Source organism: Manacus vitellinus, unplaced genomic scaffold, assembly GCF_001715985.3.
Source record: "Manacus vitellinus isolate BGI_N305 unplaced genomic scaffold, ASM171598v3 scaffold_3_pilon, whole genome shotgun sequence".
Taxonomy (NCBI): domain Eukaryota; kingdom Metazoa; phylum Chordata; class Aves; order Passeriformes; family Pipridae; genus Manacus; species Manacus vitellinus.
In genome coordinates this window covers 13,846,361-13,870,327 of record NW_021940535.1, presented here as the reverse complement: position 1 = coordinate 13,870,327, position 23,967 = coordinate 13,846,361, and the positions used below count along the sequence as shown (strand labels likewise).

At 41.3% G+C, this 23,967-nt stretch overlaps 1 protein-coding gene across 1 annotated transcript; it reads right to left on the bottom strand.

Annotated features, from left to right (window-relative positions):
- Positions 1-729: 729 nt before the first annotated feature.
- On the bottom strand, positions 730-13,849 carry TRIM71 (tripartite motif containing 71). Its single transcript, XM_018075228.3, has 3 exons — positions 13,688-13,849; positions 4,992-5,126; positions 730-2,255 (listed from the first exon to the last, which is right to left on the bottom strand). Exons 1-3 carry the CDS (start codon positions 13,799-13,801, stop codon positions 804-806), a joined length of 1,701 nt encoding a protein of 566 aa, XP_017930717.1. The 5' UTR covers positions 13,802-13,849; the 3' UTR covers positions 730-803.
- Positions 13,850-23,967: the final 10,118 nt, after the last annotated feature.

Here is a 23,967-nt window from a genome sequence, read left to right as displayed (position 1 = left end):
GACAGAATACATTAAAGGAAGCCTTGCTTTTTATCTAACCTTTACAACAACAGCACTAAGTCACTAAAATGAACAATTTGGTTTAAACTTAAAGAATTTTTGTGCATTTTCATCAGCTTCACTTTGTGCTGTTATATTACTGTCTTTCAGAAAAAAATATACAGAAATGCCAAAAAGATGCAAACTTGCTCTTCCCGGCGAGTGAATCGCGCTCACTTTCACAAAACGTTCAAAGTCATCTGGGAACAAGATGCTGTGCTCACCAGTAAATCAAACACACTGAGGTATAAAAAGGAGAACAGGAAAAAGTTCTCTGCTGCAGCAGCAATTCAAAAAAAAAAAAAAAACCCAACAAAACAAAAGTTCCGCCCTCCCATATCCCCACCCACAGAACTGTAGTATGGTCAAGAAAAACAAATTCTCTACAAACACCTACTACCATTTTCTCCACTTAAAAACTTACATAGCGCCTTTTTTGGCTTAGTCTAACAGAACTCACCACACAAACCACCTAATGTGCACAGCAACACTTGTTTGTGCATGAAACCCCATTGGGGGGAAAAGAGGTAAAATGTTCTGAACTATGAGTGTGTGGGGATGGGGAGAGGGCGAGAAACTGGGGAGGGAAAGGAGGACGATGAGGTAGATAGAATTCATTTTTACAGGCTCACTCCCTGCAGAAAAGATAAGTACATTCATCTGTAAAAAAATTAAAGATGAGGTAGGTTTGAATTAACGTTGTATTTTTCATTTTCTCTTAGAAGAATTTCCCTGAGACAGTTTCTTCCTAATTCAAACACAGATTAGAAGACGAGAATTCGATTGTTTCCAAAGTCGACCACAACAATCATGCCATCAGGGGTGACAGCTATACCTGAAGGACGGTCCATCTGACCAAAGCCGCTTCCCTGAGTGCCAAACTTGCATAAAAAGCTACCATTTGACTCGAATATCTGCACCCGGTGGTTTCTGGAGTCGGCCACGATGATGCGCCCTTCTTGATCCACCGCCACTCCCTGCGGGCGCAGGAACTGGCCATTCCCGGTGCCCTCCGAGCCCAGAAAGCGTGCTGACTGGCAATCTGGATGGATGACCAGAAGGCGATGGTTGTTGAAGTCTGTCACTACCAAGTGGCCCTCGTGATTGAAAGTCACACCTCTGGGGGAATCAAAGTGCTTCCAGAGTGCCCCTTCGAAGCCATACTTGTTAAGGAACACGCCGTCGGGCCCAAACAGCTGAACGCGATGGTTCCTCGTGTCAGAGACCAGAATCTTGCCCTCTGCGTTGACGGCCACATCCCACGGGTAATTGAATTGCCCGTTCTTCGTTCCTTTCTCCCCAAACTTCAGAATGAACTGCCCCTCAAATGTGAAGATCTGGATGCGATGATTGTCCTTGTCAGCCACAACGATCCTACGCGAAACGTCGCAGGCCACGCCGGCAGGGCGATCGAACTGTCCTGGCCGGCAGCCCAGCGTGCCAAACTTGTGATGGAAGGTCCCACACGGCTTGAACACCTGGATGCGGTTATTACTGCGGTCGGCAACAATGATGTAGCCTTCTTTGTCGACGCTGACCCCCCAGGGGCGGCAAAGCTTGCCGTCGCTGTCTCCCTCGCTGCCAAAGGAGAGCCCCGGCAGCCCAATGCCTATGTAGCTGCGCCCAGACTTCACCACCACTTTGAAGGGGCTGTTCTCAATGTGTTGGTTGCACATCATCACGGACACCAGGTGCTCTCCCTCGAGCTGTGGACGGTAGCTGACCAGGTAGGTCCCATTTTGCTGATCGCTGACATCTGCCCCGAAAAGGTTTCCATCTGGGCCCATCACCACTGCAGAGATCATGTCGCCTCCTGAAAGGCGAGGCTCACCATCGTGGTCGTAGCCGATCACGGTGAAAGAGGCCACTTTGCCCTGCAGCGCACGCTTGAGACCTTCCCCAGTGGCTTTGGTCAGAGGAGCAAAAGCCCCACTGCTGACAAAGCCCATTGATTTAATGGCCATATACAATGCCTGGTCAGGGGGAGTGAACATGATCCTGTCGTCTTCCTGTGGCTGGAGAAGGCCTCTCACATTCTTCAGCTCCTGCACCTGAGCCAGCATGCGGTCCCGAGCCAGAAGAATATCCATGGTACGACCCTCCTCCAGGACCTGCTGAACAGCACTAATGGTGTTATCCAGCTTGTTTAGGTTCTGACGTAACTTTTCAACTTGCAAGTAGAGTGACTTAGCCTTGACTTGACGAATCTTTTCCACCTTGCAGGGGACAAGGGAGAGAGAAAAGCACATTTACATTAGGAAAGACAGCCCACACCACAGACATTACCTAGTGTCACCCTTCTACATAAAAACAGCTGACCAGGTGTTAGATCACGTTGACACCGCTGCAGAACAAACCTCCAAAAGCCACAATGTAGACAAGTAGAAATGAGGAAAAGTAATTAATTATCCAAATTCAGGATTATTACTATTTCCTACTCTCCACGCAAAACCATACATTCTTATCCTGCAGATCTGCTGCAGAGTGCCAGTTGAAAGGGAGAGTCACTTGCTTACTAATAAATATTTGCTTCCTCAAATGCTATTCTGTTTTCTAGTTGCAAGGTATTTGACAGATCAACTGAAAGCACATCTCATTTAGCCCCCAGGGAGAACAGAGGTTACCACAGGCTCTCAAGAAGGAGCAGAGGCTGAGGCTTCGCTAACCAGAATTGAGACCAACCTCAGAAAGTGGACTATTATCACACAGAGTTGAGGCTCAGAGTCGGCATCAGCTAACACATGTGGGCTCCTGTCATTCCCCTGCCTGCCAGCAATGTTTTCATCCGACTAGCAATACCAGACATTTATCTCCAGGGATTTTCAGGGTCCTAATATTTTAATATTTTCTTGTAAATACTGGCAGTCATACTGAGCTCATGCTCTACAACAGGATGCTTTGTAAATGTCACTTCAAATGACACAGAAGGTTGCTGCCAGTCCCTGTTTGGGGGACTGAAGTTTGTGCAAAAACGATTGGCTTGTAACTCCTTTATATAAGCCTCTGTTTATCTTTACTTGTGAAAAACCACTTTGGACCATCTGGCAGAGACACCTGCTTTGTGAAACTAATGAAATGTATTTGCTTTTTTGTTGCAAAAATACATTTCCTGATGTCTGAATACCTACTTGGCTGCAGAACAATACCTGAAATGTATTTTAATGAAGGAAGACTCAATGTCTGAAGACTCCTTGGCTATGCACTGTCTAGATAACATATGTACAAGCATACTATTTCATTTAAAGCTCAGGCATGCAGGTTTTACCAAACTATTTAAAAAAAAAAAATTAGAGAGCCTTCCTCCAACAGATTTGCAAGACAAATTACTAATCTTAGGTCTCAGCTCAATCCTTAGAATCAGCTTTGGTATCCGAAATTGTTCATTAACACACTTGATACAAGGGCTTGGATAGCTTGTTTTGCTAGAATCATTTACCATCACCACCAAGTTTCCATCTTAAAATAATGTTTTATAACTTGAAGAAAACTTGCTATCAGTGCAGATATTACAATGAAGTGCATTTATACAACCTCTTGGGATAAAAATAGCTTAGGGGCAGCTCTTACTCCTCCTATACTAGGAATACCTCAAAAGAGAAAGCTGCCAAGCTTCTTGGAGAAGGTTAATAGTGGAAAGTGAACTTGTCTCCCTCAATACAAAACCTCAGAAAAAGCAGCATTAGAAGTACAGTAACTCTATAAAGTGTATTTTTAATCTTGCCACTGACACTTATAAGAAGAACTGCAGAAAAACAAAACTTCTCCTGTAGGGGATTAGTCTCACTGTAGCTAGAGCAGTTCCACACCATAAATCCTTACCAGATTAGCCATTTTGCTGACAAGAGATATTAAACCAGAAAATTACTGTTTCAGTTAATGTTGATGGAGAAGAGGGCAGAAATGCTTTAGCAGGATGACACTGCTTCTGGGCAGCATGTGCCTCATCAAGGACATGTACAAGCCGTCCTGCCTGGCCCCGCTAGTACAGGCAGCAGCCACGCAGCACCTGGTTTCCAGCCACACTATCTGGTGTGACTGCCTATTATAGGAGCATTCTCAGTTTACTCATAAACCTCTCCCATCTTGACCACACGTTTTTTTGCTCCCCTTTAATAGTCCTAGCAATCATGTGGTCACAGGACAAGTCAGCTTGACTCACTTATCTAAGAGACCTAATCCTACAGCAGAGTGTTTCTGTTCAATTCTGCAAGTGGGACCCACAGGGCCTATCCAAGCTAATCTGTGCTAAACAAGCAGAGAAGAGCCACGACCACTAAGTTACCTTTCCAGAATAAGGAACTTGGCTGTTACTTCCTTTCCTCCTCTCAAAATACCACACATGCATCATGGCTGAAATTAGGCCATGAGCTTGGCATTGTGCAGATACTCTTGCTGGAAAGTATTCTTTTGTTATGCTAGTTTAAAAAAAAATAATCAGAGGGAAGACGCTACCTTGATTAAGAGTAAAGGTTTGTAGTTATGGGCACAATGAAAGTTAGTCTCACAGAATTTCTACTACTCTTTTTTTTAAAAAAGGGCAACATACACAGCTTTGCTCCTGTCCTTTATGAGAAGTGGACTGGAAAACCCAAACACTATATACCTAATTCTACAGCAACATATTAAAGATGTTTTGAAGAGTTTCTTTAAACATGGTGTTTAAAGGGGATCTCCTCCCTGGCCAGCTGGTGAGCCAGCAGGGGGAGTGCCCACCTCATGTGTGGGGCTGCTCTGAGGATACAGCAGCCCCTACAAAAACCTCCAGCACAATATCAACCAGGGCCAGAACCCAGCACCCTGCTACCTACAGAAAAAATAATTCATGGTAAATTGTAGTGTTTCGATCCAGTTTTCCTTGGATATCAGATTCTGACCATATACTAGTTTAAGTACTTTTTCAGTTTGAAAAGGCACTTGTCAGCAGTACAAACCACAAATGTAAGGGTGCATACCTTCCAGAGCAGCTCACACTCCCGCTCTTCCAAGGCCTTCTTATGTCTAGTAGTCACGACTTTGACTTCAGACTGTACCACCTTCGCTTTCATCTCAACCTGCTCCGCCACAGCCTGGGCCTGTTCAATACTCAGCTGTGGAGAAAAAAAAAAGACAAACACACTTAAGGCTCGACCAAACCAATTAAAAATGCATCAGAGGACTGCTGCTTACATTTCACTACACCTTCAAGGGAAGGCATAAAGTGACAACTCTTACTTTCTTATCAGGCCTTCATCTGTTTCATACACTGGAGCCTAAAGACTGACATTAGTTTTTAAATACATCTATTACATGGAGTTTACACCTTCAATGTATCATGCATCAACACCCTAGGACTAAATTCCCTGTGCAATTCCAGCAAGCAGCTAGTATGGTAAACAAGAGACTGGCACAGAAATTCATACTAATGTTTTACTACATATAGAAAACCCGGTTTGTCTACTCCCTCCAAACAGTTCAGACTCTCACTGTGTGATGGGTCTGCTTCCAGTAACAAATTACACTGTAGGGAACAGTCTATGTTGTCTATGCATCTGAAATACCCCCAACAGAACGTGAAGTTAATCAATTTTAAAAGAAAAATCAGACAGTTATCATTAAAGAGCAGTCATACAGTTGTTTACAACTCAGAGACCAAATTCTTTCTAGTGTAACCTCGCAATACTAGTATTTGAAAAACATTCTGTAGTAGTATTTTGCAAATATGCATAATGCACCTGGAAAGGAATACATCTCTCTTCTCCTCTCAAATTAAGAACGGTTTCCTCAAAAAATCCTTCCCAAACTACTCGCAGTTTCATAGAATATTACAGAAAGAGGCATAAAATCAAATAAAAAAAGCAGGTAAATCTTATGTTTTTCTTACACATCTGAGGAACTAGTCCATTTCATAACCGGGGGTAGACTTCAACCTGCCTTCTCACAGTTTCTGGCAGGCAAATTTGACTTAACATTTAAAGTTGACAAAAAATTAAAATCTCATTACACATTTAGCAAATGAAGGCAGAAATGGCCCCAGATTAAGGTTTCGTAAGAGCCAGTAAACCTCAGGCCTAGCTGGAAGAGTCCACATGTAAGAATACTGTGCCTCTGTCACCTCTGCTTTGCCATTCAAATACAGAACCTGCTTCTACTGCAGGGAAAAGGTATGCATTTCTTCCAAAACAGACCTGGATTCCCATCAAGTAGGGCAAAATCCCCTCATTCTCTTACAAAGAGAAAGATGCATCTCCCTGAGAAGTGTTGTGCTATCCAGTCATATTCCAGTTCTAACAAGGATGTCTGTGAAAGCATGAAAGTCTGGGTTACTTATTTGTGCTTTGTGTATAGCAGTACCCATTAGAACCATGATCTGTGTATATGCTTCCTTCATACCTTACAGACAAGAGCAATCCCAAATTCCCTTGTGATTCTCCACTAAAACCAGAGTCCACCTTTCAAGAACTCCACCATAGCAGGAGAGGTAGCAATTCCCCATGGATGCTGCAATCTTTCAACTTTAGGAACCAGTTATGGGTAGGGCAAGTAGCTAAACTCAATAGCACAAGGTTGTCCATCAACAATTTATGTCATCATCTGAATTTATTTTTACTTGCCCAAGTATCAACAGCTCAGATCAGTGAGAGATGCCCAAAACACTAAAGCTCTAATATTGTCCAGGATATTAGTAAAGCTTTGGTAAAATTCAGATGATTCTGGACTCTGCTCATTTAGGCTAGAACAGCCTAGGAGGATGACCAGTTGACCAAATATGCAGAGGTATGGGGGGGGGGGAATAGCAATAGACAAGTTATCTATATTTGAAGCAAAAACAAAGAGCATTAAGTATAACTTTTGGGAGCCTACTTTACATGGAAATCCCTTGTTCACTTTGATTCCTGTAAGATGTCAGAGTTCCGCCACGAAAACTCACTCCTGCTGTTCTACAGGCATTTCCTGTGTGGAACTTGTCTCAGAGAGGTCAACTTTTTAGGAAACATGCTAAGCAACAGTGTTTCTTGTTCTGGTCAAACACCACAGAATCTTTTTAATAACTTCTTGTAAAGAAAAACTGCTTTTATGATGCACTCTCCTCATGGTATGTCATGATTTTTCCAGCGCTAGTGAATAAGATGGTCAACCAGTTCACATGTTTGGGAGATAGAAAGCAAGGTCTGTGTTTAAGTCAAGAATTGTGCTGAGTTATTGAATCTGAGATGGAGAACAACTGCCTTGTTTATTGCTGTTGGCCAATACAGTAAATCGCCTATTTGCAGCTGTGCCTATTCACTTGTGGTTTCTCAGGGTTCCAAAGACAGCCAATACCACCCCTCATTTTATTAGAGATGTCACCAGTGCCTTGTGTTTGTTAAAAACAAGTAGAACACTTTGCAATGTATCTTGTAAACCTTAGGGTTGAAAATGGTACTTCTAATTCCTCAGAGTAAAATTTAAGTAGCAACAGTGCTTATGCAGGTGATATGGTTCCAGAGGGCCACAACACAAGGAAACTTTGCACATGGAGCTTCCAGTGGAGCAGACAAAACTGTTCTCATGAAGGAAAGCAGTGTGGACATCCATTACTAGCTATTGCTACCAGCACATTTCAGTTTTGAGTAACAAGTGAAGGGCAAAGTTGTATTGGAACCCAGGCATCCTTTGCAAGCTCCCTTTAGGTGGGCACCTCCGTGAGATCCCCTTCATCTACACTTTATTGCCTGAGAGAAAAAGTAGTAATGATCTTACTACAGTGACTCTGACACAGCTACTGATGCTACAACACAAATCTATGAATAAACCAACTGCAAGAGTCAGAAGAAGTAAAGTAGCATTGTAGAACTTGGCTGCACTTCTGGATGTCTGTCTGGGCTGGCCAGAGGGGCCCAAATCAGGATTTGCCATTCTGTAGAATGGCAGTTTCAGTCAGTTTTCACACTTCCTGTCTGCTGTTGGACATTAGGAAATGGACCCTCAAGTTACAAAAAACTTCCTACAATTTCATGTTAACTTAAACATTCCCATGGAATATTTAGTGTTCTAGAAATATCGCTGCTCCAAGTTTTCGCTACTGGTTCTTTAAATTAAAAATTACGATCGGAAACATATAACACTTCAGGAGAAAGAAAAAACTACTACAAAGCTTGTGTTCTGACAGACTACAAACAAGAACAGAGTGACTTTAAGGGTGCTGATGCTCTCACTTCATGGTTTCCACTGTCCAATACTCAAACTAAATCAGTACGTCCACAGTTACATCCACACAGCACAGAGTTATTTGAAGAGGTTAACTTAGGTCTCTGAAACAGCAGAGCCTCTTAATCCAGATGCTGAGCCATGATAGATTACATCAATTCAGTTCTGAAAATTATCCAATTGAACAAACTGCAGCACAACATGCCACTGTACCAGCACCATGAGATATGTAAAGGCTGCTTTATAGTAACTGTATTGCCATGTTGGCTTGTGTGAACATTTTTGAAAAGGTCCCTAGGATTTTTTATTCCACCCATCTGAAGAAGAGATGGATGCATAATTTCTCAGGCATTAATTCCTATATTTAAGTCTCCTATTTTAAGTTTTCCAACGAAGGTGCAAACACTGGAGAAAAAATTCAAACTTAAAAGCAAATTTTGTTTTCTTCTGAGGAATTCTTCAATATTTCAGGGGTGAATGGACCACAGGTATTGGCTAAAGAATCTTAACTATACACTTCCCTACATCACTAGGGAGGATTTACACTTCAAGGAATTTAAGACTAAGTTATCCCTGCTTAAGGGGGGGAAAAAGCAGAGATGCCTATTCATTAACAAACTCCTCTCCGGCTTTTAAAAGCACATTAAATAATAATAAAAAGAAAAAACAAAACAAAAAACCAAACCACTCAAGGAAACCTTTTGGTATGTCTCAAGTTATCCCTCTTCCACCAAATGGAAGGTGTTCCAGCCATAAATGGTTTGTTTTCAGTTCCTTATGGTAACAAAAAGATACAATGGGCTTGTTTCACTAAGTTTCCAGTTACTTATCACTGTTTCAGAGCAGGATAAAACCAGGACATAACAGCAGTCTTCCTTCAGCATCAAGAATTGGATATAAATTTCCTAATGTTCTTATACTAGAAAAATTAACTGGAAGATCCTACAGAGTATAGTTACAGTAAAGACACTAGTATTAACAAGCTCAGCAGTGCATCTGCAGTAATACTGGTGCAGATATAGCACAAATCACAGTAGCTGGACCAATTTACATGTTTCAGCCTAATAAGCATAAAACACTAAACCATTCTGAAAGTTCCCAACAAAGACAATTTTAAAAGAAGCTTTGATGGAGGGAGGGCTAGAGGCCAGGTGACCTCATGTCAGATACCACTAAACAATCATTTTGGTTTGTATGGCAAGAACAGACTTTTTGCCTACAGTTCTAGGCAGAACAATAGTTCGGACAGCGAAACACATCAAATTCATCTTCCCCAATAATCATCTGCTCATATGCTGCACTAAGGAACCCACTGAAATACAACACAAAACAATAACTAGAAGTATGAAGAAATTCAGCCTCTATTGATAAAAATCCCAGATTTAGAAAAGCACAATTGACTCCATTTTGTTTACAAAGTTTCATTTCAGATTCTCAAACCCGCAAACCTGACTTCAAAGCCACACACAAGGGGGCCTGAGCTAACTCAAAGTGACAACCCAAAACCGATCCCTTGCAGCACAGCGGTGCCATCCTTCTCAGGTATCGACCTCCCAGCAGCACAGATCCATATGGCAACCCACAGGGAAGCTTCCACTGAAGGGCAGAGGCTCAAGGCAACAGATCAGCTTCCTCTTGTGGCTGGCTGAGTTTCTTACAGTATCCCCTCGCCCCCCATAAAGGCGCTAATCTACTTCATACCACCTCCTCCACAATTTGGGAGGGAAGAGGCATTGCCTTAATGTCTGACCTGCCTTACCACCCGCTCCTAAGCTTTTCATGACGGTAGATAAGAGAGTAGCTCCCACTATGTTCTGCACATGACCAGTCTCACTGGTCAGTGAGAAGCTTGCACTGTCAAACATCCCAGCAAAACCAATTATAGGCTCAGCTATAGAGGAATTTGTTTGTTTTCCAACAAAACCACTTTTAAGACAACTGAGATGAATAAATCAAATCTTATTGTAATATGTTCACCTGGAAAATTAACCCTAAATGGGAGTGAGCACTCAGTGCTTTACTGTTAGGCAAGTGCATTAGATTACACGCATACATACATACATATATACAGTTACACACGTATAGATGTATTTTAAGAACGTGACATTTTGAAGAAGCCATCTATCTTTCATCATAACAGATTTACGTTCAGTTTGTGACCTAGTCCTTGGAAAAAAATCTGAAAGAAGACAGCTAAGTGTGCACTTTCACGAGGTAAAACAAGGCAGCAGGACATGCTCCCCGCATAGAAAGGCAGCAAGCAGTCCTGATTCCTCCCACCTCATTAATCCAGTGTCAGCTTTGGCTTTCATATCATCCTATGAATCCATCTGAGTCTCTGAAAAGGCTGGAAAAGTATCCCAGCAAGGAGGATAGCTTTCCACTGAGATAAGAAAGAGGTCCTACAAGCAACTGAGTTGGGTGTTTCTGCTTCATTCCCTGGCACCATCACCAGTCCTTGTAGCACTACAACCAGGGGGCTGACCCAGCCAAAAATTAATCCCATGGAAAGGTTACCCATTCAGCTGGATCAGCTCACCACACAGGCACACAACCACAAATTCTTGTGTTAGGGACAGGTTTAGAAATGCATGATTCTGACCATCGTGGCACAGGAAAGCAGAGAAAGTTTTCCATTGCTACAGAATTTCACTGAGAAAAAAAAAAAAGAGCAAGCCACTCGCTATCAAGGCTTGCTATTTCTTACAGAGGACTTCGACTCCTTTGAAAAGTGAGGTTTGGACTTTTCTGGAGTGACAGACTACATCAGGCTTCAGTGGATCAAGAGGCTGAAATGTATCCCAACTCACAGCAAATTTTTTAAGTCTGAAAAACAATCTTTCCTCCAAAGCCACAGGAAGAGTTTAAATAAACATTTCTTCCTAAAAGCCTTCAACTTTGGTTAACCAGATACTCTCCAGCCAGTTGACTCATGGCTTGATTTCCTCTCTCCTGCAACGCCCTTCAAATTCCACCTTTTCCCCTTTACTCTCAACTATCCCTCCTCATCCATCCTCAACATCTCATGTCAGGGGAGCTATCACTTTCAGAGCCTATTAAGAGTTTCTAGTACAGCATTAGGAATCAGTCAAACTAAGAAGTGTTACTACAACATATTACTTTTCAAGCCTCTTAGAGCTCCAGTCTGAGAGGAGCTCTAAAGTAATATGTTCCTCATATTACAGCTTGTACTGGCATTTAATTCTCTGTTGACTATTTCCATACTTTAAGAAAACCACACAAGCCAATTTCTTTTAATTTAGAGTCTAGTTAACTTTAGAGTTTGTTTCAAATTCATGTTGACATGCTGTCTTCCTCCTTAGGATAAACTTATAGCTTCACAGTCCTGTTGTCCCAACAAGGAAAGTTCTGCTTTATGTAAACTTGATGCAGTTTCATTGCATCAACCCTTTGAATTGGGCACCTTTGATTTTAAGTCACGTGCTCTTTTAGTTGCTGCTGATGTTGCTTCAGCAGTAGCTGTCTAGAACTGAACAATCTTCCCATTCCTGCATATGCACATACAGATTACCACCCCCTCAAATTTATAATCTGTTTGCTGACTACCCTTCTTCTTTACAGTGATCCAGATTAAAAAGACCACTAAACCAATAAAATAACTCAGCTCTTGAAAGCATGGTTCATTTTACAGATCTTTACAAGATGCCCATTTAACACTTCCAAGATAGCCTCTTCACCTGGATGGGCTGTGTAGTGAGACCAGGGCGAAACTGTACAAACTTAAATTCAGCAGAACTGCTTGTTCCAGTTACATGAACATAACCAGTACCATCACCTTTTACCTGCCCCATCAATGCAATAATCAGCTCACCACAATGGCAGGAGCCTCCACCATAAAAGCCAGAAGAAAATGGGGAAGGACCTCACAAAGTAAACCCAGTAGGAAGGAAACCAGGCACAGGAGCATTCATGCAATACTAGCAGAGTGGTACTCAATGCTATCCCTGCTCATTTTTACTCCAAGGCACAGACCCTTCTTCAGTGATTTAGCCTCACCTGTTAGATGATTAAGAGCCCTGGAGGTCAAAAGCAATAATTTAATTACTAACAGACAAGCCCTTGTCTAGGACAGCCTGGAGAAATTCAGAACACTGCACCACTGCACTGAACTCTGATGATCTTTAAACTAGCATAATCCCTTTCTTCTTGCTCATTTTGGGGACATGTGGGATATTTTGGGGACAGTATGGATACTGCTGGTGAGCCTTATGATTCAGATTAAAACAAATCTTGGAAGAAATTAAGTTTTGCAGGACTCTGCTTTAAGGTAGAGTTTTAAATTAACCACCCACCTGCAAAAACTTGGTGTTTACTGTTCTGTTGTAACAAGTTAACATTGCAAGCTAAACGGAGACACCAACAACTGTTTACTATCTATACCATCAAGTATTACTTCATTCCACAGAGGTAAAGATTAATGAGCAAAGGGTTAGCTGCTCCTGTCCCATGGAACAAGTTTACTTCCCTCATCTAGTAGAAAGCAGTGATGGGTGGACAGTGAGCTTTGGTTTATTTTAATTATTGTTTATACTGTGCATGTGCCAGAAAGTTAGTCTACTTCCTATCCATGACATTCTACAAACGTTTACTCAAAAAAATCTTATTAGTTAAAGCACATAAAACTGTTGAGTTTTGTTATATCCAGCTCAAGTTTAGAACATGAGATTCACAAATCTACAAGGCAGTAGATACGGAGTGAAGTTTCCCACTATGCTTTCCAGATCCAAAGTCTACCTAAACAAATAAAATTACTGCTAGTATCATAGTAGTTACTGCTAGGTATTACTCAGCAAAAGTATCTACATGCCACTGCAGTTCAATTCCCTGTGTAAATTCCTTTTCTAGTTTGAAGCACTATACTACCCTCATTCCAGATATTTATATTTGCATTATTAAACATAGCTGAGGTAGAATAGAATAACAGGCATACTATACATCTGTGTGTGCAGAATAATCCTTGAACAGAGATAGCTCTAGGTGGTCTCTGCACATGCAGGTTAGAAATTTCACACTAATTCCAACAGCTGATTAGTATTTTGTATTTGGTGGCAACACTTAAGACATAACTAGTCAAAGGTAGTTAAAGTGCTAGATGCTGTACAGGCAGGAAAGATGCTAAAAAGAAGTCTTTGTGATAAAAACAAAACCAGGTTTGGCACCGCTACACAAGACCAGAGCTTTCTTCATAATGCTTCACACCCAAGTGCATTTGTACAGAGCTTCATATATATTGTGATTTACATGACAGGATTATGCTGCAAGAATGCAAAACTCATAACAGCACTTTATTTTCAGCTCCACCACCACTTCTGTCAGAGATCTGAGAAAACAGAAGGGGTGAGAAGACTGACAGCAGAAGCAGAGAGCTTTTTGCCTTGACACCTTGCCCTGTAACAGACAAGCTGGGGGGGAGGGGGGAGAAGGAGGGGGAAATAAAGTACTCAAGTTGGGAGTATCTTACTTGAATAGCCTGTCGTCCTTGCTGAGCATCTGCCAGGAGCTGAATGGTGAGAGTCCTGGAATCCTGTAGGGCATCTTGGAGGTAGATAAAGCTGTGACCCACATGTCGTCCCATGGTACATTCACGACATATGGGGACAGAACAGGTATCACAGTAGAAATGCAGTACCTTTAAGGAGAAAAAAAGAAATCTGTGTCATTATTTAATGAAGAATTAAAAAGAAAACAGAACCAGAATGTAAAAAAATCCAAAAGCTCAACTATAAAGGAGATGGTTAGAGGCAGTAGCAATAGGCAAAGACCTCACAATAGTTCCTCCACAGAGGAAGAGCTATCCTTCCCAGTAAACTCCAAATCATACCCTAACAGTAAGATGGAAGTATCCTTGTTTTCTTTGCAATACAATAGTAGGAAGAGTGTCCACAACAGCTCCTCTTAAGAGCGGAAGCCATCTGCCAACACTTGCAGATTGGAGATGCCATCTAAGGCAAGTTTCAGGTGAAGACTTTTCCTGCATAAACAAACACCACATTCTCTTAAGTGGGTCATTCAATAATCAATACACTGGAGAACCACAGCACCAGCACTCCCACTCCCCAATAAAGAGAAAACAAAATCATGCATGCAGAAAACCATCCTCTATGTTTTCAAAATATGCAAATCCCTTATGTCCAGGGCAGCAACAATATTAGGCAAAACTGCCCCCCTGCCACTCCCAACAGCAAAGCAAAAAACCTTTGCTATGATGGTGTTTCCATGCTAGTGATGCTTCAAGATGCTCGAGCTGGAAGAGACTGGAACCTTAGCATGCCCATCATTTGAATGCCACAGTGAACTGTGGGTAACCACTAATATCCCATTCTATTCACAAAGCATTTACAAACCCTACAGTCAAATCACAATGAAAGTCTTACACCAAGATGTTAGCCTAGAAAGCTGGATTCATTCATCAGCTGTAACTGTTTCCATTCCATCCAGTAGAGGGAAGTAGCACACAGAATTAGCATCTTCCATGGACATGCATTTTCTTACAGGGGAGCAGAAGCCAGCTGTATTGTTTTTTGTTTTCAAAAATCCAAATGAATGAGTACAACACTTCAACACGAGAAAGTTCTGTACTGAAGTCTTGCCCTTAACTACATACACTACTTTTCTCAACAGCATAATGTCAGAAAATCTAGATTATCGTTCAAGAGTACAATGTTACAAGGTTTTGTTCTGCAAACAACTTTTCCATCACCGGATATTTCAAGTCTACCTCACAGAAAGGAGCAAGAGCAGAACAAAGATTGGACATGTGTTCGATATGCCTGTCTTCTCCCAGCTGTCATCCAGCCACTCCCAATTCCAGCTAGCAGTTTGTGATATGGTGCATAACATCCCCCTTTCTGTTCTCCCTCAAAAGGAAGGGGAAGGACAGGACAGGTGATTCCCTTGGACTGCCTGTGCTGCATAAAGTGACATTTTAAGTTCCTGTAAGTGCAACAGCTGAAGTGGTATATGGATTAATTTCTCAAAGGGTTATGTGTGTGTTTGTGCACATGTCAGATTTTACTAAAACTCCTTGTTTTTCTTTAAGTTTTACTGTAGGGAAACTGAATGGACTTATGTTTTGCTTCTGTTCAAATAGTAAACCCTCAAGCAGTAAGTATCTCAGAATCTCTGACTTTACTAAGTAAAAAGCTGCCTTGGCTCCAAAATGCATTGCTTAAATGCATCATCTTCCTCAACCAGAGGCCTCCTTGTCTTTATGTGGCAGTTGTCTAAATCTGTATACAATGTTCACTTGCACATGCAGTTCTGTAATTTTTCTGTTAAAATTACAGGGAACTTTTATTACATATGCCCGAATAACTCCACTTAGACAACTGAGAAGTTGAGAGAGAATGAAAACCAAGACAGGGTATCAAGTTAAAGTCATATGAATCTGATATACTTTAAAAACATACAGCAGGGATTTGGGGCCTCAGTCAAGTAGAGCAGCTGAAAGGAAAATGGTGACCATATGACAGAAGACCAGAAGCAAATCAAATCTGTTATTAGTCCTCCACAATAGTCAATACCAGAAGCAAAAGCTTGGTCACTCCTGCTGCAAGGAGCCACCCCAGACACTCCTGCTGAAAGGTAACAGCATCCACTGGGACAAAGAAAAACCAAGTTTAAGCTGTTCATTTGCCTCTTGTCACCCACCAAAATGTGGTGGGAAACATCGTTCTTAAATTTAGAATGAAGAGTGACAAGAGCCATAATCTCATTTCAGAAATATGTAGATTACATAGGACATGGCAGGGGAAGGTCTTGGGTAAATACTACAGAGCCATTGATAAAGCCTCACATTTGTTTCTTTGTAAAACAAAACCAGTAAAAACAACCTAGATTTAATCTAAGAGCAAAAGAGTTAACAGGTTTGGGCAAAAAGAAGCATACCGTGATGGATGGACCTCCATCATTACACTGTTACCTTAAACATATGCAAAAGCACAAATGTGTTACCCCTACTGCTCTCAGTGGGGTAGGGAGCTAGTCACCAGAAGAGAATTTAAAGTCAGCCAGCTTCAAAATGAACTAGCAACTCCTCAGAATCTCCTTTCTGCACACAAAGACTACAACAGAATCCCCAAACTTGGCAGAGGTACAAGGGCAATCTCACATACTTGTCAGGAGCATCCAACAGGCTGTACATCAGCTTTACCCAGCAAAGGGGGCACGCTCCCAGAGAATAAAACTGATAAGTCCCCAGATGTGCAGGGCACAACAGGGAGGGGGATTTGTGCCAGCTGAGCTAAGGGGTTTGGGCACAGCATCCAGCTTGCCTGTGCTTCCAACCACAACCAGGCATTTACTGTTAAGCTCAAGCCTGCTCACATCCCAGTCCCTAGGTCATGGCCACAAAGGTCACATACTGCTAGATTAAGTTTCTGTGCCTGTTTCTAAATGGGGGGAGGGGGAAGGGAAGAGGGAGGAGAGGAAGCCAAATCTCCCCCTTTAGCCCCCACCCACCAAACAAGCAACTCCCTGTAAAAATCATACCAACAATATATGTAGGGCAATCCACAAATGTGTTCTCAGCTCAGATCTGATGCACGTACAGCGTACCTAAAATGTTGGCAGAGTTTCCCCTTCTTCCAATTTCAGCAATGTGAGAAGGCCACCCTACATTTCATTTGCACTGTTACTATAGCATCATCCTGCTCTTCCTATGCTCATTGTAAGACAAATAACAGGACTCATATTTAAGTGTGGAAAGGCAGGAATAGTAGGAGGAAATGGAAGAGTAATACTAGGCCTTCCTTAGCAGACATCAACTTTAAATAAAAAAAATAATCCCCAAATACCCTAAAAAAAAAAAAAACCCCACCCAGAAAAGACAAACAAACAAACCCCACATAACAGTACTTCAGAGGAAAGTCCTGTAAGTTCCCCCCTCCACATCTGAAGAGGCAAAGATGATACAAACCAAAAGATCTATCAAGCTGTAAATTAACTGTTGTCCTGTTAATTTCACTATTTACCCAAACGTATGAAAAAATGGTTTATAAGCAAATACCTTCAAATAATGCTTGTTTTTTCCAAACCATGCAAATGTTCTGATGGGCAGCAAGGAAAGAAAGGAGAAAGCAGAGACAGACTTCTCCTTTCAAAAAAATTAACAGTGTGAATTGCATTTCATGAACTCTTTCTTTCTGTGGTATAATTAAGTAATTAAGTAAAAATATAATTAAGATAAAAACCGCTGCCTTTCCAACACCCATTTTGTTAACGATCCAGTAAGGGGAAGAAGATTAATAAGCAAGTTAAGTAGCTTTTTTTTTAAACTGCTCCACTACATTAATTAGTATTTTAGAATTTCCAACAGAATTAAATGAAGATAGAAGTCAGAAGGAAGAGAGGACTAGTTTTAGAGATAGTTAAAAGTGATTTATTTTAAAATAAATCAGCTGTGGGTTGATTACTTCCCAAACAGGAAATATTTCCTGAATTGGTGGCATACAATTTTAGACACAAAACAATAAAGGGAGCCTACTTCAATTTAAACAGAATCAGTGAACCATGTTACAGGGCTATTCATCTTTTACAGCCACAGCAGCCCAAGAAATACAACAGCAAGGCCATAAATGTGATTGCTTCAGGAAAGGCTGTACAGTGCACCGTAAAAACATTTTACAACAGCAGGAATTCCTGGGTGTCGCTCTCCCCATTTTTTGGTCCATCTGCTTTCAAAGGGGGCAGGGGGATGGGCGGAGATGTTGTTAAACGTCCCCCGGGACTGCACAGCAATCAATCATCATCTGATGAATGGCCACTAAAGTTAAACCCTGACCCCACTCCACAATTCCCACACCAGCCCTTCTCTCCTTACTGTTGACCAGCTTCCAGCATGCCCCCCCACCTTCCAGCCCTCACCAAAATTTCCCAAATACCAAGCCCAGACAAAAGCAATGGAATGTAGTAGGCACCATGACAGAGGAGAATTCAGCAGAAACAGCATCTGAGGAGGCTTATCCTTAACCTGTGTTTAAATAAGTGTTCTTTCAGCAATACTCACAGTGCCCTTCTCCTCCCAGCTAGAAAACACTTAAATTCTCTCATTTTCAGAGCTTGCATGCAAGCAATCGACAGTAATGCATGGGGAATCTAGTCACGTAAAAAACATTTGTTTCTGTCATGACTTTTCAGTGTCTTGCGAGGATTTTATTTAAGCCTACAGTGTTAAGAATTTGTGTAAGGCAACAACACATAAGGTCACATTACTTTTAAAATGCAAGTCTCATGCTCTAAAAAGCTACCCCATAATCTTAATCAACAATAAAAAAAAAGCCTACAGACAAAACAGTGGCCTCTTGGTTTCTACTTTTGGAAAAGTTTCAGTATGGCACTTGTAGGTTAACTTAGTTTTATTTTATGATTCCCCCCCAAAAAGAAGTCATACTTACCATAGCCAAGTTTTCCATTACTGAAGGTGTTTTATTATCAAGTTCCCTTGACAGTAACTCAAACACCAGTGACTTTGTTAGGTAGTGTGTAAGGCTTAGATGACTGGGTTTAGTAAAAAGTAGTGTTCCAATGAATTTTGGTCCTACTTCCTTAGCACTTTGGGTGTTTTTTTGCTTCCCTCCCTGGAGAAAAAGCTGCTTCCCTGCATGCAGCAATTTTTTTTTTTCCCCTAACAGCATATAAATGAACCAGTCATCCTGGGCGGTGTAGAGTTTGGTACAGATAATTGTTGCAGGTTTAAGTGAAAATAGGTAATATTTTTACTCTGTAGGAAGCTGGTCCTTAGCTTTCACTTTAAATGGCAATTCGTGACAATTAGTTTGCTTCACACCACAATGAGAGTAGTATTTTAGGAACCTTAACTTCTGCACTGATATAACTCTTGAAATTTGAATGCTAAATATAAAGACTAAAGAGATGAACAAGTAATGTGATACACATCACAGCTACAGGCTGTTTCCCAGTATACCTGAAACATGTGGTATCCAGAGATACCTAAAACCCTCACATTTCTGTGTACCAGTTAGTGATCAAATTGCTCTTAGAACTTGTATTTTAACTTGATGCTCTGGTGTAGAAGAGACTGGCTTAACACCAATCTTCCTCATTGCATCCAGTGGTAATGGGAAACGGTATACCATCTCCAGAAGGTCTCCACAGCAGACAAGAGAGTTACTTCTCAAATTCAGCTCAACATTCTAACAGAACTTCTACAAAAATACGGGCACCTCGAAGCACTACAGCCCTACACCACACAGGGTATGCAGCATGCACAGCAAGTTGTACCAAGCGGGAATAGTGAAACTAGTTTACTATTACCTTCCTTTGCCACTTGGATGAACAGAGATGGGTTTTGGTCCATTTAGAAGTTCAAGTGCAAGAGGATCATTCAGCCTTCCCATTAAATTCACCTTGATTTCCTTACCCCACCCAATAAAACAATAAAAGCCCAGCTAACAGATAAGTAAGACTGTTTGTAGGAAATAAAGCTGTAATTCCACATGCTTTTTTTCCTCACCATAACCCTTCCCTCCCCACATGCTCCAGTGAGTTCTGTTCCTTGTTTCTCAGCCACATAGGTATTTCTTGGCCCAGCAAACGAAGGGGAAGGAAGCTCACAAATAAACCCCAAATGTGAAACCACACACAGCTCAAGGCTGTCCTTTCACTTCACAGTTAAACTGACAGCTGCTCCACAGGGAAGCCCTATACTTCCCCTGCCTTGCTCCTCGCCTCCCCTTTACTGCTCCTCCAGTCTCAGTGAATAGATTTGGGTATTTTTATAAACAGCAGAAAATTAATTTTTGAATAAACTATTTTTAATCAGCTGAGTCTGGGATTAGAAGTTCAGTAGGACCAGCACAAGGAAGGAGGAAGAACCCATAATTAAGGCCACAGAGACATTTGATGACAACTATCTGGTACTTTGCCAACCTCACAGCTGGAAATCAGTGTAAATCTTTCACTGATAGCATTTGTCTCATGTTCTAACTGGAAGAATAGTATCTAACTGGAGCTAAGTTAAATAGGCTGTTAAATCAAACAGACTACTATGCTCTTACAATTCTTAATTTTTACCTTCTTTAATCCTGCTGTGAGATCATGAATCCAGTAAAAACAGCTGCCTATTTTAGAGTGGTGACAAGATTGGGTCAGTCTAGGTTAAAAGCAAAGTTTTTTGAATGACACATAGTCCTATTAAGTTTAGAAGACCCAATAGGTATTAACAGTCAGCTGGACGTGGAGCAGAGACCAAGTTGTCTTTGCCAAAGCAAACAGCATTTGCAAATTCAAATGGATTTGGGTTAGAAGTGACAATCAAGATCCACTTCACTCTGAAGGCCAAAACATCACTGGAATGGTGCGACAACAGGCTGCTAACTGGGGCTGGGAGACAGGAAGTCACACCACTGACAAAGGTGTTTTAAGGATCTGCTGGCTTCAGTCCACTATAGAATTGCACCCTCTGTGTTTTAAGTTAAAAATCTTGTAAATAAAAATTCATGTGATAACAGTAGCTCCTGGATATAGGCACCCACCTGGAATTGCAGCATCCCAAGTATTTCTCTCAGCAGCACCCCTGCACGCCTTGTTCGTCCACTCTGAATATGGGGAGGGACCACCACAGCACTTGCCTGGCCCTTGCCCATCCCATCAGCTAACTTTCTAAAAGCTCTTGGGTACAAGGTAACTTGGTCATCTCATCTAATACCTCAGAGATTCCAGTTACTAATGAACCGGAATAGACATCTCGAATACAATTTAACTCATTGGCCCAATTCTTCCTAAACAGGGATAAGCAAGCCTTAATTTTCTTCTAATGTCAACACTGAAGTGATGCAGGTATAATTATCCTACTACAGGCTATCATTAAATTACTACATAACACTAAATCTACATTTAGCAATTTTCTTTTAAATAGGTTGTTGGGGGTAAGAAAATCTATATTTTGTTTTTAAAAAACTCACAGCATCTGTTCCATCACTGAAGCACGTAAAGTAGCCAGTCTACAGAAAGATGCAATGGTATCAGTAGCTAGTAGATTACTCAGTCCAAGATAAGTCACAGCTCTTTTATGGGATTTCAATAGGGGAGACCAGCCTGTGCTTCAACATGCAACTCATTAGCTGTTTAAATGCAGCTTCTGTGCCAAATCTGCATGACACGAGTAGCAGCAGGGTGGTCTTGGCACAGGGGACAGTGGGTGGATCTAAATATTCAACAGTTCAAGCATGCAAGCTAATAGTCTGCTGTGGAAGCAGACAGAGTGTGTCAGGACCCAGTTCTACTTTCAAGCCCATCTGTCTGAGTCACTGCTGTAAGTCCCTGCAAATCCTTCCCTGAGCTTTCCTAACTCTTCAGCTCTCTGAAAGCCAGAGTGTTTTAAAGTTCTCAGCCAAAGTTTGGCCATGAGTTCAGTGATGCTGTAAATAAAAAAGGGTTGATAATTTCTTTGCTGTTGCACAGGTGTTTGGTATTTTACAGAGAATCAAACTTTAACATATCTACAAACTCCTTAGGTTAACATGTTTTCCCCTTTCCTGCACAGCTCAGCATAAGAGCTTCTGAATTTTTCCTTCTATGCATAGGAAGGGTTAAGTCTAGGAGCCACGGTACACTCAAGGCTCCTACATCCTCTTTGTGACTACAGGCCTCGCTTTTTAATATCCATATTCCTCAACTCCATGCTGTTCCTTCACCACGGCAGAGAACACCACATCCATTCAGGTCCTTGGCAATTGTTGAACTTTGTATGAAAATCTGATGGCAAGGATACCATTACACATTGCAATCAAATATCTATAAAACATTTTCCTCTCTGAATACACTGGAGACAAACCTTACTCTTTTTTCATTTGATGGGGGAAGGGAGTGGAAAGACAAACAAACAACCCTAGAGTTCCCAGTTTTCACTCAAGGGCAGCTCAGCAGAAGACAAGCCAATTGTGAAACATCTTAAGCAGATGGGCTGTGTGCAGTTTGCCAGAGAGGTTCCCTGATCCCAACACAAACAGGTCTTTTGTAGGATTAATTTTCTTATACAGCTAGTCTATAGTCAAAACACCACTACCTATGAAAATTCACTTTGGTGCAACCGATTTCCATTAATATTGTTAGAAGGTTTCTCTGTGTGTATTTGAAAACTCCCACAATTGAACCACCACATGAATAACCTGTAACTCAAACTGCAGTAGCTAGAGAATACTGAAAAACTTAAGTACCAGAAAACTAAGCAAGCATGAATTCTGAGTCCACTTTGCATCTTTGTCTAATTGTTCCTGCTTACTTAAGTGGCCAATAACAGGGGAAAAGCAAAAGAACCCAGAGTCAAAACAACTAATATAGAACAGTGCTCAAAAAATAATAACTTTCAGCTAAAGATAATTTTACGTGGAAGTAACATGAACATAAAACCAGCAGTAAAAGGCAGCTCAACATGTTTAATTTCTATCTTCAATGTATACATTATTTGGGGAGAGTTGTCTCTGTACTGACTGTTTAAAATAATTTTAATAACAGTACATAATCTCTACAGAATTAAAAAAGCATCTCTTTATACATTTTAAAGGAATATTTCTGTTAGAATGAAAGAAAAAATATCAACTTCTAGACTAACAAAATCTCAAAGCCCTTTTACCAAAGAGGTTGTTAGCACACATTTAGCAAAACGAAGCAATGCAGATATCTAACACCACCGCTACTAAGACTCTGGTAATTCCACTTTGAGTAACTACCTGGTAAGCAAAAATCAGTCCATGTAACTTGTACAAGACACTTTCCTTCCCCCTCTTTCCAGTATCACGTCTAGTTAGTATTATGCAAGTTAATATCACTACAGAGATAGCACAGCAACTACTCAAAAGGAATTGGGCTGCTTACAATGAGATTTGGAATTTTACATATACAAAACATTAAATACCTCTTATCAGCTTTACACTTAAACCATAGCAATCCTACAGCAGTTTCTATGTGGAAGAAAATAACAGCAAAAGAAATTTACCCATTAGGGCATAAGCTGATCAACTGGGACACTTTAGGACAGAATTCCTCCTCCCCAACATGCATTTTCTCAGTGGGAAACTGCCCAGTTAGCCAAGTGTGTGAAGCAGACCCCGGAGAGCGGAGAAGCGCCATCCTTTTCTCTTCTTCTCCCTACACCACCCCAGCATCAGTCACTGGATACTGTTGCAGCCCACATATCTAATGGGAGCAGCACAGTTCCGCTGTTCCTCCCATTTCTGCCTTGAATCTCTGTCTTCAGAGAAAAGCTGTAACAGGAACAGCCATGGTACTGAGCCCCCCACAGCAGGAAGTGTTAATTTCTCCTTCTTTAATTGTGAAACAATCCACTCCTATTAAACAAGTCCAGTTACTACCAGTACCATATGCACATCAAACTCATGTCAAAGCGAGTATGACCAACTATAGCCTTTTATTAGGAAATACAGCCAAGTCTGCTGTCTGGGAGAACTGACATATAAACCCACTGCAAGTGTTTTATACTGCAATGTTTTTAGTTACTGCTTATGTGGAACAGCTTTTGTGGAAAGCACAAAGGCAGCACTGAATTGACCCACTCTGTTCTTTGCCTTCCCTTCTTCTCTTGCCTTACTCTGTCTCAAACACTATTTTTACAACAACTATATACCCACACACCAAACTCCTTACAGAATAAGGCCTTTGAGGGAACTTTGCTTCACTAAACCCCAAAAATGGCTAACACGAATATTTGGGAGGTTATCTTCTCAAAAAGCATTCAAGCTCTACCCCTTTACCATCATCCTC

Bases quoted from the DNA above. Each gene is read 5' to 3' on its own strand.
- TRIM71 (XM_018075228.3), bottom strand. From the start codon at position 13,801: ATGGGACGACATGTGGGTCACAGCTTTATCTACCTCCAAGATGCCCTA. The intron at 5,127-13,687 runs GTAAGATACTCC...TTTTCTCCACAG, and splicing joins AAGGACGACAGGCTATTCAA to CTGAGTATTGAACAGGCCCA. The intron at 2,256-4,991 runs GTATGCACCCTT...GTCCCCTGCAAG, and splicing joins AGTGTGAGCTGCTCTGGAAG to GTGGAAAAGATTCGTCAAGT.